This window comes from Macaca nemestrina, chromosome 10 (assembly GCF_043159975.1).
Source record: "Macaca nemestrina isolate mMacNem1 chromosome 10, mMacNem.hap1, whole genome shotgun sequence".
NCBI classification, from domain to species: domain Eukaryota; kingdom Metazoa; phylum Chordata; class Mammalia; order Primates; family Cercopithecidae; genus Macaca; species Macaca nemestrina.
In genome coordinates this window covers 2,242,165-2,256,872 of record NC_092134.1, presented here as the reverse complement: position 1 = coordinate 2,256,872, position 14,708 = coordinate 2,242,165, and the positions used below count along the sequence as shown (strand labels likewise).

At 44.6% G+C, this 14,708-nt stretch overlaps 1 protein-coding gene across 7 annotated transcripts in view; it reads right to left on the bottom strand.

Moving 5' to 3' along the window:
• Positions 1-372: 372 nt before the first annotated feature.
• The window catches only part of LOC105490531 (syntaxin 2), a 72,404-nt gene continuing 58,068 nt past the window's right edge, over positions 373-14,708 (bottom strand). For 2 of the 7 annotated variants that reach the window (XM_011756273.3, XM_011756268.2), the window contains exons 7-10: positions 13,011-13,084; positions 12,749-12,886; positions 10,121-10,231; positions 373-2,653 (exon numbers count right to left, since the gene is read on the bottom strand). In XM_011756273.3, the coding sequence (XP_011754575.1) occupies positions 2,558-2,653; positions 10,121-10,231; positions 12,749-12,886; positions 13,011-13,084 (419 nt within the window). In that variant the 3' untranslated portion in view covers positions 373-2,557. Of the gene's footprint in view, positions 2,715-7,078; positions 7,205-7,619; positions 7,939-10,120; positions 10,232-10,757; positions 10,783-12,748; positions 12,887-13,010; positions 13,085-14,708 lie in introns of those variants that run through there. The other 5 variants (XM_011756270.2, XM_011756269.2, XM_011756271.2 and 2 more) reach the window with 5 other exon arrangements.

Sequence of the window (14,708 nt, the reverse complement as noted above, 5' to 3'; positions counted from 1 at the left end):
TAAATAACTCGGAACATAGTGAGGGACAGGGAGACCCCCCCATTAACAAATGGAATGTGTCAAGTTGACAGAGGAATTCCAACAGAGTGACTCTGAGATAGAGCCCAAATTCACTGAATTGGTATTTGTTAGAAACAGCAAGAATTCCGGCGAGTCCCTTACCACATGGTACTGACATCTGAGCCATGAACAACAGAAGCTTGTAATATAACACTAATAATCAAAAAATTACCAAATACTTCCAAAATTACTCACATCATTCCACGTAATAGCCACAAGAGCAATTTTCCTAGTAGAACAATTTATTAATGAATATGCAATAAAATATCTCCCCAAAATCTTTCCAGAAATGACAAAGCAGGAAGTGAATACTTTACGCTTCTCTGGAAATTTTTAATGTAAACATGACATATTTGAAGAACTGACTAAAAAGTCACAAGTGAATCTGTAAATACATTTTTAAGTCTGACTTCAAATCGGTACATGAGGCTTAGACATACACGTCATTGGACAAGTGACTTAAATATCTAAATACAAATCAAATAGCATTTTCATAACTTCAACTATAAAAATACAAATGTCAACAGGTACTGCAAATCTAAGATGAACAACTTGAAAAATACCATAATAAGTGTTGTAAAAGGGGAGGACTCATATGACAGAGCTTGAAGGAAAAGTGGGACATCACGGGAGGCAGGTCCCCCCATGGACGTGATTCCATGCAGGCGTGGAGTCCTGCTGCCACCGGCATGATCCTGAAATATTGAAAACCCGCAAGACAAGTGATACCTTCAACGAAGCCACAAATCAGTGAGCACATCCCATGACAGGGTGTTTAAAGACCAAAAGAAAAAAAAACAGAGGCAGAATTCCCCTAATAACTCTGCCACACAGTGACCACCATCGAGTGATCCAACGGACGCGTCATGGATGAGGGAGATTCGGAATTTGTTCAGTAAGGGACGCGGCTTCTAAGCTATTCAATATTCTCCACACCCACTGTTTGGAATCAGACATCTCTACATTAGTTTCAAACCAAACAGTGTTAAAAGTCACATGCTTATACCATCACATACAGGAGTCACAAGAGTTAATGATATCTGGGGCATCCTTCATGCACTCCTTTAAAATTCTGACCAGTTACTCTCTTAACAGATGTCCATTCACCAGTTCATACATTTTACAAGTCTAAAAGTAAGTCATATTCTTCTACTAAAAAAAATGAGCAATAAAAAGGTTTAATTATCATGAATTCCTATACATTTTGGAAATTAACTTTTAAAGTTCAGCAAAACATTAGGTACTTAACAACATGTACGTGATCTGTCCAATAGTTTAAATTGATAAGAATTACTCCATGTCTTAGGAATAATTGCCTCGAGTCCCCAGAGTACTGAACCTCGGTTTCATCACCTTCTTAAATTCAGACTTTATCCATGTAAACTGGGAAACTCGAATCTCATATGTAGTGAAAAGAGGCCATGGTCTTCACAGTGCAGTAACCGTTCATTATCCCAGGGGAGGGAAGAGGCAGAAATGGAGCTGAGGCCGAGGCGTTTCTGGAGGGCACCAGCACATTTAAACTCACAGAAGGCACTTGAGGGGCTTTGAGGGGCTTTGCAACCAATGTTTTCTGTGACAAGGGGAAACTTTGTAAACAACTGTAAAAGGTGGCTCCAACACCATGAAGCTTCCTGTTTCACTCAAAAGGCCATACTCAGTATATAAAAATGGGGTAAGATGCTAATATATTAAACAATTTATCAACATTTAAAATTATAGATATCTTACAAAAACCTGTGATAAAAATTATTTCTTCCAACAGGAAATAAACACAACAGTATAAAAGGCCTCTTAATTAGCACATACTAGCTGGGAGAGGGGGAAAGGAAGCCTTAGACCTGAGGTCCAAAAGCTTCAGAACGGCCGGGTGCGGTGGCTCACGCCTGTAATCCCAGCACTTTGGGAGGCTGAGGCAGGTGGATCCGCGGTGGCTCATGCCTGTAATCCCAGCACTTTGGGAGGCTGAGGCAGGTGGATCATGAGGTCAGGAGTTTGAGACCAGCCTGGCCAGCATGGTAAAACCCCGTCTCTACTAAAAAAAATACAAAAAATTAGCTGGGCGTGGTGGCACGTGCCTGTAATCCCAGCTACTCTGAGGCTGAGGCAGGAGAATTGCTTGAACCCGGGAGGTGGAGGCTGCAGTGAGCCGAGATCGCACCACTGCACTCCAGCCTAGGTGACAAAGCGAGACTCCATCTCAAAAAATTAAAAAAAGGTTTATAACATAAAGCATTCCTTCCTAATTAAACTTCATGCACATTTGTAACACTGAAATATTTTTAATATTAAAATGTTCAACATTTTCTTAGTTCAAGGCCAGTGAGAGAGAAGGCTCACACTGCCCACATTCTGTAGTGGGTCATTCAGGGTCATGCATCACACCCACTGTGCTTACGGCGCTTTCACTGAACAAGACGTTCGGTTGTGCTTCTTCCATGAATTCATAAATTAAAAGGTCAGTACTCAATGCCGGGTTACAGCGTCTGAGATTCATTCACGAAATGACAGGATGCTGATCTGGTTGCAGATGTGGTCTGAGTCTCCAAGGATAAATGGCTCTTGGGATATGGTTGCTATGACAATGTTGTTGCTAGGATAATTCCAAGGATCACAAGCAAAATAATTACACAAATAATAATGAATATCATTTTCTGCAAGATAAAGAAAAACATTAATTTGCAATGTATCAAAGAAATCAACAATGTCATCTGCTAACTAAATCCTTCTGGGATTTGGGATAGTTTAAAAAATATATCCAGGGGGCCGGGCGCAGCGGCTCAAGCCTGTAATCCCAGCACTTTGGGAGGCCGAGACAGGCGGATCACGAGGTCAGGAGATCGAGACCATCCTGGCTAACACAGTGAAACCCCGTCTCTACTAAAAAATACAAAAAACTAGCCGGGCTAGCGTGAACCCGGGAGGTGGAGCTTACAGTGAGCTGAGATCCAGCCACTGCACTCCAGCCTGGGCCACAGAGCGAGACTCCGTCTCAAATAAATAAATAAATAAATAAATAAATAAATAAATAAAATATCCATCATCAAGAAAGGACTCCTCCTTGTCATAGAAAAGAATGTGCTCTCAGCTCACTGTAACCTCCGCCTCCCCGGTTCAAGTGATTCTCCTGCCTCAGCCTCCCAAGTAGCTGGGATTACAGGCACCCGCCACCATACCCAGCTAATTTTTGTATTTTTAGTAGAGACAGGGTTTCAGCATGTTGGCCAGGATAGTCTCGATCTCTTGACCTCATGATCCACCCGCCTCAGCCTCCCAAAGTGCTGGGATTACAGGTGTGAGCCACCACGCCCGGCCGACACTTTCTTTTAATCATAATAAAACCCCAGGATTGCTGTTAATTGGATGAATTACACATCTTTTTAAAACTTTACATGAATTTCTTGTTGGCTGAAAAATCCTATATTTTCTTTCTTTTCTGAAAGGAGGTGTCACTCTGTTGCCGAGGCTGGAGGGCAGTGGTGCAGACATGGCTCCCTGCAAACACATCCTCCTGGGCTCAAGCAATCCTCCCACCTCAGTGTCCCAAGGAGCTAGGATGACAGGCATACACCACCATGCCCAGCTAATTAAAAAATACGTTTTTAAGAGATAGGGTCTTGCTATGTTGCTCAGACTAGTCTCGAACTCTTGGGTTCAAGGGATCTTCCTGCCTTGGCCTCCTGAAGTGCTGGGATTACAGGCATGAGCCACTGCACCTGGCCTTATCTATTTTCTACATTAAATGTGACGAACATGTGTAAGAAATCAACAAGACATTCATTCATTCTTCTACTGCATTGATGGTCTCAAAGCAGGGCGCGACACAGCATTTAACTTTTTAAAAATTAACAAGCATCCTCACACAAGGGAAAGCGAGGCCACCTTTGGCTTAATAAATGGAGTCTCCTCCAGGAAGTTGTCTGAGGGAAGGGAAGGAAGACACGGCAGGAGGCACCGCGCTGTAGGACTTAGAGTTCTCTTTTTGAAAAGCAGAGATCAAGATCCATCATTTTAATGACAGTTTCAAATGTATGAGTGCTTTTACCTAAGAAATCCTGTTTACTGAGCCTGGACAGCTCTAATGCTGCGGCTTCAGTCAGTTATGCAGGGTTTATCAAGAGGCCCATGGCAGGCCCCGGTGAGCCTCCCAGTGACTCCTCACCACTAGGGAAAGCTGCCTGCAGGAGGGCCCCTCCCTGGGATTCTAGTTCCCTGTTAACATCACGCACATTTCCCGCAAAGCCCCAGCCACTCTCTCATCCTCCACATGCGCTCCTATGCCCCTCTCTCGGCACCTTCCTAGAAAAACCTCTTCTTCCTTTCTCTGTGATGCCTTCCCTCCCTCCAGAGGGAGGCACGCCCTCGCGCTCAGCAAGTGAGTGTGCTGGGGCCACCTCCAGTCAGCTCCATGCAGCGCTCTCATCTCCTGCTGCTGCTGCGCTGCCTGCCACGCGTCTGGGTGCTCGACGTGTGTGCACTTTCCTGCCACATCTGGCTTTCAGGATGACTGTCAACTACATGCAGTCTAGGGTGCAGGACCCAGGAGTCATTTAACCTCCTGGTGACAGCGAGAGTGGAGAGGCACACCCTGGAGAGTCCAGCTCCAGGTCCGGGCCAGGGCCCTCTCACCGACTAAGACTCCGCCTGTCTCCTTAAAGCAGCACATCCCACCCATGCTCCCACCCATGCTCCCACCCGTGCTCCCACCCATGCTCCCACCCATGCTCCCACCCATGCTCCGGGGTGACGGGCCTACACCTGGCACACCCTGCAGGGAGGGGCCGCACCCAGCCCCAGGAAGGCCAATTGCTAAAGGATGAAAGGCTGTGTTAATATTTTAAAAGTGAAATTAAGGACCTTAACCACTGCCTTCCTATGCAAAGATAACTGCTGGTATTCAATTTGGTCTGTTTTTTATGAACGAGGATCCTTCTGTGTTCATTCTTATTTACATACACTAGGGTGAAATGGCCAGCCAGGCCCAGGGCACAGGGGTCACACTGAGAGAAGCCTTCTTTTAGTCAGCCTCAATGCCAAGTAGTGCCCATGAAAAGTAGCGCATTTCACTGTGTCCAAGCTAAAAATTGTAATTTTATCTTTAGTGTAACCACATTAAACTAACCATATGATAGTATTATGAAAAAACTCAGAAAGTACATGTTAGAATCATGAAAATATTGAAAAATACCACTATAACAATGAAGAAAAATCACATGTACAATATGTTCAGCAGAGCTCAGAAGAAAAAAATAGAACATCTTGCCTAATAAGCATCCTACACAAACATCCTGCCTAATAAAAATAGAGTGTAAGAGAGTTCTGACTGGCAAATAATGGAATGTTAACACACGCAGCATCCCAGAGCTCCATATGCAGGAATTCCAGGTGTAATTCTGTGGCTTGTGCATAAATGTCAGAACACTAACTTGAAAACTTCTCATCTGGTAACTGCGTATGGTGAACGTAACAGATGTTCACATTAAGATATCAATCTTTTGTTTTGAGATGGTCCCGCTCTGTCACCCAGGCTGGAGTGCCGTGGTGCAATCTAGGCTCACTCTAGCCTCGACCTCCCCAGACTCAGGTGATCCTCCTGCCTCGGCCTCTGGAGTAGCTGGGACTATAGGTGTGTGTGCCACCATGCCCAATTAGTTTTTGGGATTTTTTTTTTTTTTTTTTCTGTAGAGACAGGGTGTTGCCATGTTGAAGGAATAAATCTTACAGATTACAAAGCAGTAGTGAGACTTAACTATGCTCGTGATTCCTTTCTGCTGTATGTTAACATTTTAAAAAGCCTTAGGTGACTATCAAGTCTGCAGTCACTTCCATAACCCAAGAATAAATTCATCAAGGATGACTTGCCACACTCTAGACACCTGGGGACATTTCACAATTGTCTAATACAAGAATTATGCCAAACAAACACTTACAGAGAAATCCCCGCTGTGTCCAACTGTAACACACTGACAGCATTCCCACTTCAGGGCTAGTGCCAGGAGGGCTCCCAATGCGTGAGAGAACCAGGGGGAACCACAAAGCCCGCTGGAGTTTAGGAAAGGTGGCGCTCACACCGTGAGCAAAGGCAATGATTCTTTCAATCAACTGGAATTTTATATTCAGAATTCTTTAAGAATTAACAGGCATGCTAACCAAATATAATACATAAGTTTCCTTTTAATATTAAAGAAAATATTTTTAAATAAAATAGATGCTGCCAAATAGAAAGGTCAAAGGATTTTCCTTTCGGTCAATGTTTTTCTGAGCATGAATTCATGCCCTCAATTCCACAGTAAAATGATGCGTTAATGGATTTCATAAAGTACCTTTCAGTGTTGCCAATTACTCTAAAAATTAAAACTCAGGAGACAAAACATTACAAGTTTTGTAACTGAGAATTAATCTTCACTGATATTTCTATGACATTTAATGAAGGACCCACTACCTGTAAAGAGCTAATGGTCTCCTTAGATCAAAAACCAAAGATTCAGGCTGAGTACAATGGCTCATGTCTGTCTATGATCCCAGCACTTTGGGAGGCCGAGGGCCAGGAATTCGAGACCAGCCTGGGCAATACAGAGAGTTCTCATCTCTACTAAAAATAATTTTTAAAAAAATTAGCCAGGTGTGGTGGTGCATGTCTGTAGTCCCAGCTACTCGGGAGGCTGAGGTAGGAGGATAGTTTGAGCCCAGGGGGTCAAGGCTGCAGTGAGCCATGATCATGCCACTGCATTCCATCCTGGGTGACAGAGCAAGACCCTGTCTCAAAAAAACTTTTAAAAACAGGATAAGAAGGTAGCCTTGGTTTAAAAATGAGTTACCACCCAGCCTATGCTTGTTCTCGGCAAACACAGTGGCTGGGCACTAGAATCAGCACACAGGCAGATGTATCACTGGACGGCGTTATCTGTACTGCGTGGCGGGCAAGCTTTTATTAGTTTTATGTCTATTACAATTAAGCAAACACTGTTACTGGTTAATTGCAAACGTTAATAAGTAAATTAGTTGATGAGTTACTTACTCCCACCCTGGCGGAGAGGCATGCACACTGACGTTATCCACACCATCATTTGCCAACTGACAAGCCAATAATTAGAGCGATTATGGCAACCAGAACCACTGACACAGCAATAATTATCCACTTTTTCTGTCAAAGAAAAGCAAGCTGATTATATCACGCATGGTTAATTTCATATTGCCACATTAAAAGACATCCTTCATTCAAAATAAAACGACCTGACCGGGTGCAGTGGCTCACGCCTGTAATCCCAGCACTTCAGGAGTCTAAGGCAGGTGGATCACCTGAGGTCAGGGGTTTGAGACCAGCCTGGCCAACATGGCAAAACCCTGTCTCTACTAAAAATACAAAAATCAGCTGGGCATGTGTCTGTAATCTCAGCTACTCAGGAGGCTGCGGCAGAAGAATCACTTGAACCCAGGAGGCAGAGGTTGGAGAGAACGAGGATCATGTCACTGCACTCCAGCCTGGGCGACAGAACAAGACTCCATCTCAAAAAAATAATAATAAAATAAAATAAAGCCAAACACCCATCAGAACTCACTTTAGAAGCTAAGTTACAGGACACTGCTTAATCCTGTTGGGCGATTTCCTGAGATGGTGACTTAATAAGGTCAGACTACTTGGAGATAAGCTGCTATGTAACTGTTATTTCAGGTTTCATCCATGGGGACAGCACAACCATGTTATTTTGCCACATTTCTGATGACGGAGACGTGCAGTTAGTCTTCCGCACGTACAGAGTATGGGCCTGCTAGCTCAGTGGCGGAGAGCCCCATTGCCTCTTCAGGAAGCCCTACACGCTCAGCACTCGGCCTTTTGCTCCTTCTTTTATGTTCTTGGTGGTTACTTCTTCACTGCTCCTGACATAGCACACGGAAAAAAAAAAAAAAAGAAAAGCTCTTCTACAAACGGTGCCTGGCCTCCCTCCGAGGGCCACAGGGCTCCCTAGGAATAAATGCAGGACACTAGGAGTGGGGACGACCCACACCTGAGCCAGGGGCAGCAGCAAAGCATCTGAGTGGCAAGGGGACAGGCAGGCAAGCCAGGAGGGCTCCATTGGCAGGCATCTAATCAAAAAGACAGTGTCATTTCTGAAACAGGCATCACGTCTCTGACCAGTTTACACGCCAGGTACCGTACAGACCCCAAGCACCTCACAGAGCCAGGCTTGCTCATCCACAGGGGAGAATGAAACCGTTTACACACCCCCCACCTTCCTCCTTTGTAAAACCAATGGACTTTCACTATCGTTTTCACAGGACTGATGTGTTCAGGTCATGGAGAAAGGAACGGGGCTGCCTTCTTTTAATGAAGCTGACTTAGGCCTGGTACTAAGTTAAGCACTTTATACAGGTATCTCTTCACCTCAATTTACATTAGGGGCCAACTGTTTTGAAGCAATAAATGAAATAACGTGAGAAACCATATCTGGCATTTCAGAGATGAGGAGCATACTTAGACATACCCAGGAAAAGCGGAGGGTGTGCCCTGGTGGCTGAGCCTGCAGCCCGGGGGGGTGGGTGTGAGCAGAGGGTGTGCCCTGGCAGCTGAGCCTGCAGCCCGGGGGGGTGGGTGTGAGCAGAGGGTGTGCCCTGGCAGCTGAGCCTGCAGCCCCAGGGTGTGAGTGAGGGTGTGGCCTGGCACCTGAGCCTGCAGCCCAGGGATGTAAGTGGAGGGTGTGCCCTGGCCACTGAGTCTGCAGCCCCGGGGTGCGTCTCAGGGCCATCGCCTGGAGGTGCATCCACACACACAGTCTCACTCCATTTGTTCCTAACTCGGTGAAAATCTCTCTTTACAGAACTTCTGCTGGCATCGCACTGAGCCGTCAGCCTCTGAGAAAGGCACCGTGCCCCCACAGCGGTCTTCAGGAAGCGTGAGTGGATGCCCAAGCCGGGCTGGGTGCTTGGGTATTCATCTCTCTCCACACTGGAGAGAAACGGCCAGGCAGGGACACACAGTGAGATGCACAGGGCCCAAGCCACTCGGTGGAAATGAGCTTTGTGGTTTCCTAAGTTTGCTCAGAAGAGCTTTCATTCACGCATGATACTCTTTAGATTCAAAGATATTAAAACTCATTTAGAAAGCTCACATCATCCTCAGCATCTCTGTGTCTTAGCACAAGGAGGTGACGACGTGGAAAACCCATGGCCTCTGCAGCGTCAGAGGCACTATGATAAAATGCCTAAGTTAGGAGAATACGTTTTAAATTTTTGCCCCGTAACAAAAAAATCACACAGGTTCCCTGAACCCTTTTAAATGCACAGTCTGTGCATCTTAAGTGAAAGGGGCTCCCTTCTTTTGAGAATCCCTTTAAGTGGGTGCTACCTAAGATTGCAGGTCCACGGTCTCAAATAATTCTCTTCTTTCCTCCAAACCAAGAATTCACAAATAACCTAAATAAAAAATCAGTGTTCATTGCATCAAATGTGTAGCCAACAATCTGGTGCCAGGCACCGTGGCTCACTCCCAAAGTGCCTGTAATCCCAGCAGTTTGGAAGGCGGAGATGGGCAGATCACTTGAGGTCAGGAGTTCGAGACCAGCCTGGCCAACACAGTGAAACCCTATCTCTACTAAAAATACAAAATTAGCCTGGCATGGTGGCCGGTGCCTGTAATCCCAGCTACTCAGGAGGCTGAGGCATGAGAATCACTTGAACCCGGGAGGCGGAGGTTGCAGTGAGCCGAGATCACTCCATTGCACTCTACTAGCCTGGGCAACAAGAACGAAACTGCAATCCAAAAAAAAGAAAAAGTGCTAGGATTGCAGGCATGAGCCACCACATCCAGTCCTGGGGTTTTAATTACTTAGAACACAAAAGGGTTTATACTACAAATAATTCATCCAATAAACTTTTTAAAATTTTTAGCAAAAAGAATTATTTCCATTTTTAAACAATTATTTTAAATTGAATATTTAAAACAAAACATTTATTTAATTAATTCTTTCTTGGAATACCTTTCAGGCAGGCTTACATCAATGTATCACAACTTGAAACCAAATAAAGAGAAAAACGCAGCTTAATTCTTCCAAGCCAAACTCACCCTTCTCGCCTTGCTCTGATATTTGATAGCTTTTTTTGTTTCTTCTTTAGCGTGTTCTACATAGTCTGTGGCATTCATAATGTTTCTTTCTATGTTGTTGATCATTTCACCCTTAAAACAAAAGTTTCAAACTTAGAAGACATTTTCAAATGGCTTAATTATGTATCTTTAAGACAACCATAGAACAAAGGTTTTATGTAAACATGATGTGCACGTAATGGATACTGAGGGTTTTTTTCACATTTACAGAAAGATAAAAGATGAGGCCATTATACATGTGCCGGTGCAAAGCAATCAAAACTCAACTTATATTTTAAAAAGAATGGAAAGGAAAGGGCTGCCATGTTGATAATTAAAGGCATCTCGAGTCAATTCTGAGATACCTTTGGCACGCAGACACTGCGACAGACGGGCAGGGGGAGGAGGCAGCCCGCTTTCGGTTGAACTAGTATCTTACCATTATGCAGACAGACAATGTACAAAGAATGACATCTTTTCCACAAAGTACAAAACTGTAACTACCTCTAATAATCAGTACACTGAGCACAGCTGACATCTGACACTCAGCTGACTACATCAATGAGCAAAATGTAAACAGAGGTGAATTCAGCAAAGTGTGAGGGAGAAAACGTATTACCTGGTTTTCTGTCCACAGACACAACCTGCAGCAGTGAATCGTAAAGCATTGAAGAATGACGGACAGTTAACTCACTCAGTCACAAACTTCAACTTACTAGTAAGCTCTGACTATGCAAACATTTGCATTAGATGAGTCAATATAATGTAATACCAACAGACTTCTAAAAGGAAACAGTGAAACAAAGCCAGGGATACAGCCATTTTTCTAACCGAGCTTAATGCAATGCATTTGGTATAGAGCAATTACAACTGAAGTCTAAGGTACTACAAAAGCTTTAGTAATTACAGAAATCATCTCTCATTCTTTCTGGCCAGCTGGTTTCCTTTGGAATGCTTCCTGGTAATAAGTAGCCAACGGTAATCAGACTCCCCACACTCCACTTCTCATATCGTGAATAGCAATGGGGACCCCCAAATCAAAAAGGAGTAAGATCATCCCATCCCTGCCCTCTGTGTAGCTGTTGGTTTCCTCTAACAAATGCTTAGAAATACAAACATTAGCCGGGCATGGTGGTGCACACCTGTGCTCCCAGCTGCTCGGGAGGCTGAGGCGGGAGAATTGCTCGAGGCCAGGAGGCAGAGGCTGCACTGAGCCAAGACTGTACTACTGCACTCCAACTTGGGCAACAGAGCAAGACCCCGTCTCAAAAAAAAAAAAAAAAAAAAAAAAAAATAGGCATGGTGCCTGAGTTTTTCACACACATTCTCATGATAAAGTTCCTCGAAATGAACAGTGTTTCTTAACAAGGTTGGTGAGGCAGGCAGGAACAATTCTGCGTGTGGGTGGATTCCTGTCCCACCTTACACAATCCAGGCAGTCCCAGAAAATAAGCCCATCAGATGTGAACCTATTTAGGGGACGACTGCAGCCAAAACAGATCCTGAAACCAGCCTCAGGAGGAGTGAGGAAACCATTTTCTTAGGATGGTTCGATATAAATGCTTCCGCTTCACCTGGTGGTCAGCTGAATCCTAACCAGCAACAGAGTCCTATCTCCATGGTGTTTGAAAAATAGGGAGAGGACCTTATTCAAAGGCAAAGAGCGAGTGTGAACATCCCCATGCACATCACGGAGCATGTGAACTGTGATCCATCCCGTACTTTACACGGAGTTACATACATACATACATATATACAATTTTTTTTTTTTTTTTTGGAGACAGGGTCTCAGTCTGTCACCCACGCTGGAGTGTAGTGGCGTGACCATAGCTCACCACAGCCTTGAACTCATGGGCATAAACAATCCTCCCACCTCAACCTCCCAAAGGAGTTTTCCATTTTTTAAGAATTGCATTAACTCTTCAGTTCACTCAGAAGGGCCCTTCCACTCCTGCTGTCACTCCCTGTCTGTGTTACTGGGCAGATGGGAAACCCCGTGTAACAGGCACGAGCTTTTACCTGTGTCATAGATTGTATCCCCACTTGGGGTTGATTCTTTCAGACATTTCTCCTAGTTATTACTGTAATATATGCTCCTTGCAGACAATCTGAAAATAAGTACTTTTAGAGAAGATTAAAATTCCCATAGTCTCACTGCCAATACGCTGTTTGATATACGCCTTTCCTTCTGTGAATACTGTTTTATGGAGCTGAGCTCATGCCACATGCTTGCATTTATGTATTCATACATATGCACGGACATACAAAGAAGATCTTTGTATCTCCCTTTTCTCCTAATTCTAGCACACATCTCTGTATATTTCAATGAGAATTCTCCATGAACAAAGTTGAGGTTGCCTGTGGTTGCCTAAAAGGCTGACCTACGAACGCTCCATAATTTAATTCACTGGACCAGTCCCTTCCTGTTAACACTTCGACTGTCAAAGCTGCTTCCAGCATTTCAGCATCACACATAACACTGCAATTAACTTGAATTTGGTGGATTCAAAATAACAGCTTTCCTAGATACATCCACTAGATAGAGTGGGATGCAGTAAGATCTTACACATGACTGCATCTCTCTTGGAGAATGCAAGAGTCTGTAACTACCTGAGTCTCCACAAACATAGCCATGTCCATGAACATCTCATGCAACTCTCTGATGCTGGTCTCCAGCTTCATGATGTCCTTGTGACGTGACTCGATTTCATTGAGAGCTTGTCTAGTAATTTGTGAATCTGATATAATCTTGGAAAAACAAAAATAAAAGAGAATATTAATAAACTGACGATGGGTTTGGGAGTTAAAGGGTTTTTAGAAAGCTCTGTCTACAGAAGAGGATATGGAGCCACAGGGCCGTGCCCCCACTCACGTCGGAAATGAAGATGGACGGCTTCCCGCTCTCCAGCATCTCTTCCAGCTCGTCATCTGTGGTGGTTCTCCCAGCTGAAAGACCCGCAACCACAGCCCCACTCAGAATGCAGCACAATTTAAAAACAAGGCCGTTTGCAACCATAAGTTAGCAACTACAGTCGTAGTTGTTAGCATTTTTCAATAATTTTTTTCAACCTTTTCTTAAGCAGATATTGACAATGAGAAATGAACCTAAGATTGAGACGCAGGAAGAACTAAAAACACTCCAAAAAACTTTATGTTACGAACAACACAATTTCATTTTAATATTAGTGAGAAACAACTGCAGAAAGGAAATCGGTAAACAACGTTTTGGCACACTGGTTTCCCGAAGAGTTTAACTCTGCCTCATGTAAAAGGGGGTTAAGCTGAATGTAGCGTGTATTAAATGGGGGTCAATAAAGTCTATGTGATGAGAGTCAGAAGCCCGAACACTTTCCGTGTTCTGAGAGGGAGGCTTGCTCTGTAGCCCAGGCTGGAGTGCAGTGGCGTGACCTTGGCTCACTGCAACCTCTGCCTCCCAGGTCCCGGTACAAGCAATAATCCTACCTCAGTCTCCTGGGTAGCTGGGATTACAGGCACGCGCCACTATGCCCAGCTAATTTTTGTATTTTTAGTAGAGACAGGGTTTCACCATGTTGGCCAGGATGGTCTTGAACTCCTGACTTCATGATCCGCCCGCCTCGGCCTCCCAAAGTGCTGGGATTACAGGCATGAGCCACCGCGCAAATGTGTAATGACTTCTAAGAAACATGTACACAGGTTTTTGGAAACCTAACTGTTAATTACTATTTTTCATAGTTTGTGCCACAGAAAACAAAAGAAAATGAATAAATGTCATAATAATTCAAATGTCATCTAAGAAGCAGCATTATTCATAATTGCCAAAAAGTGGAAACAATGCAAACGTCTGTCCCCCGATGCCTGTGGGAGCAAACTGCGGTCTAGCCACACGCTGACGCACAATTCAGCCACAAAAAGAAAGGATGCTTTGGGGGTTTGTTGTTTTGTTTTTTGAGACAGGGTCTCACTCTGTCGCCCAGGCTGGAGTGCAGGGGCACAATCACAGCTCACTGCAACCTCTTCCTCCTGGGTTCAAGCAATTCTCATGCCTCAGACTCCTGAGTGGCGGGGACTACATGGGTGCGCCACCACGCCCAGCTAATTTTTGTATTTTTTGGTACAGGTGGGGTTTCACCATTTTGGCCAGGCTGGTCTCGAACTCCTGACCTCAAGTGATCTGCCCACCTCAGCCTCCCAAAGTGCTGGGATTACAGGCGTAAGCCACCGTACCCAGCCTGGGTCTTACTCTGTCACCCAGACTGGAGTGTAGTGGTGTAATCTCAGCTCACTGCTGCCTTGACCTCCTAGGCTCAAGCAATCCTCCTGCCCCAGCCTCCCGAGCGACTGAGATTATAGGCACACACCCCATGCCTAGTTTATTTTTTATTTTATTTTATTTTATTTTTTTACAGACGGGGTCTTGCTATGTTGTCGAGCTGGTCTTGAACTCCTGGCCTCAAGTAATCCTCCCACCCTGGATTCCCAACCAAGGTGTTGGGATTAGTATAGATGTGAGCCACCACATCCCACCCACCCCATGGTGAAACCTTGCAAAAACTGTGTTACAGGAAAGAAGTCAGCCACAGAAGAACAC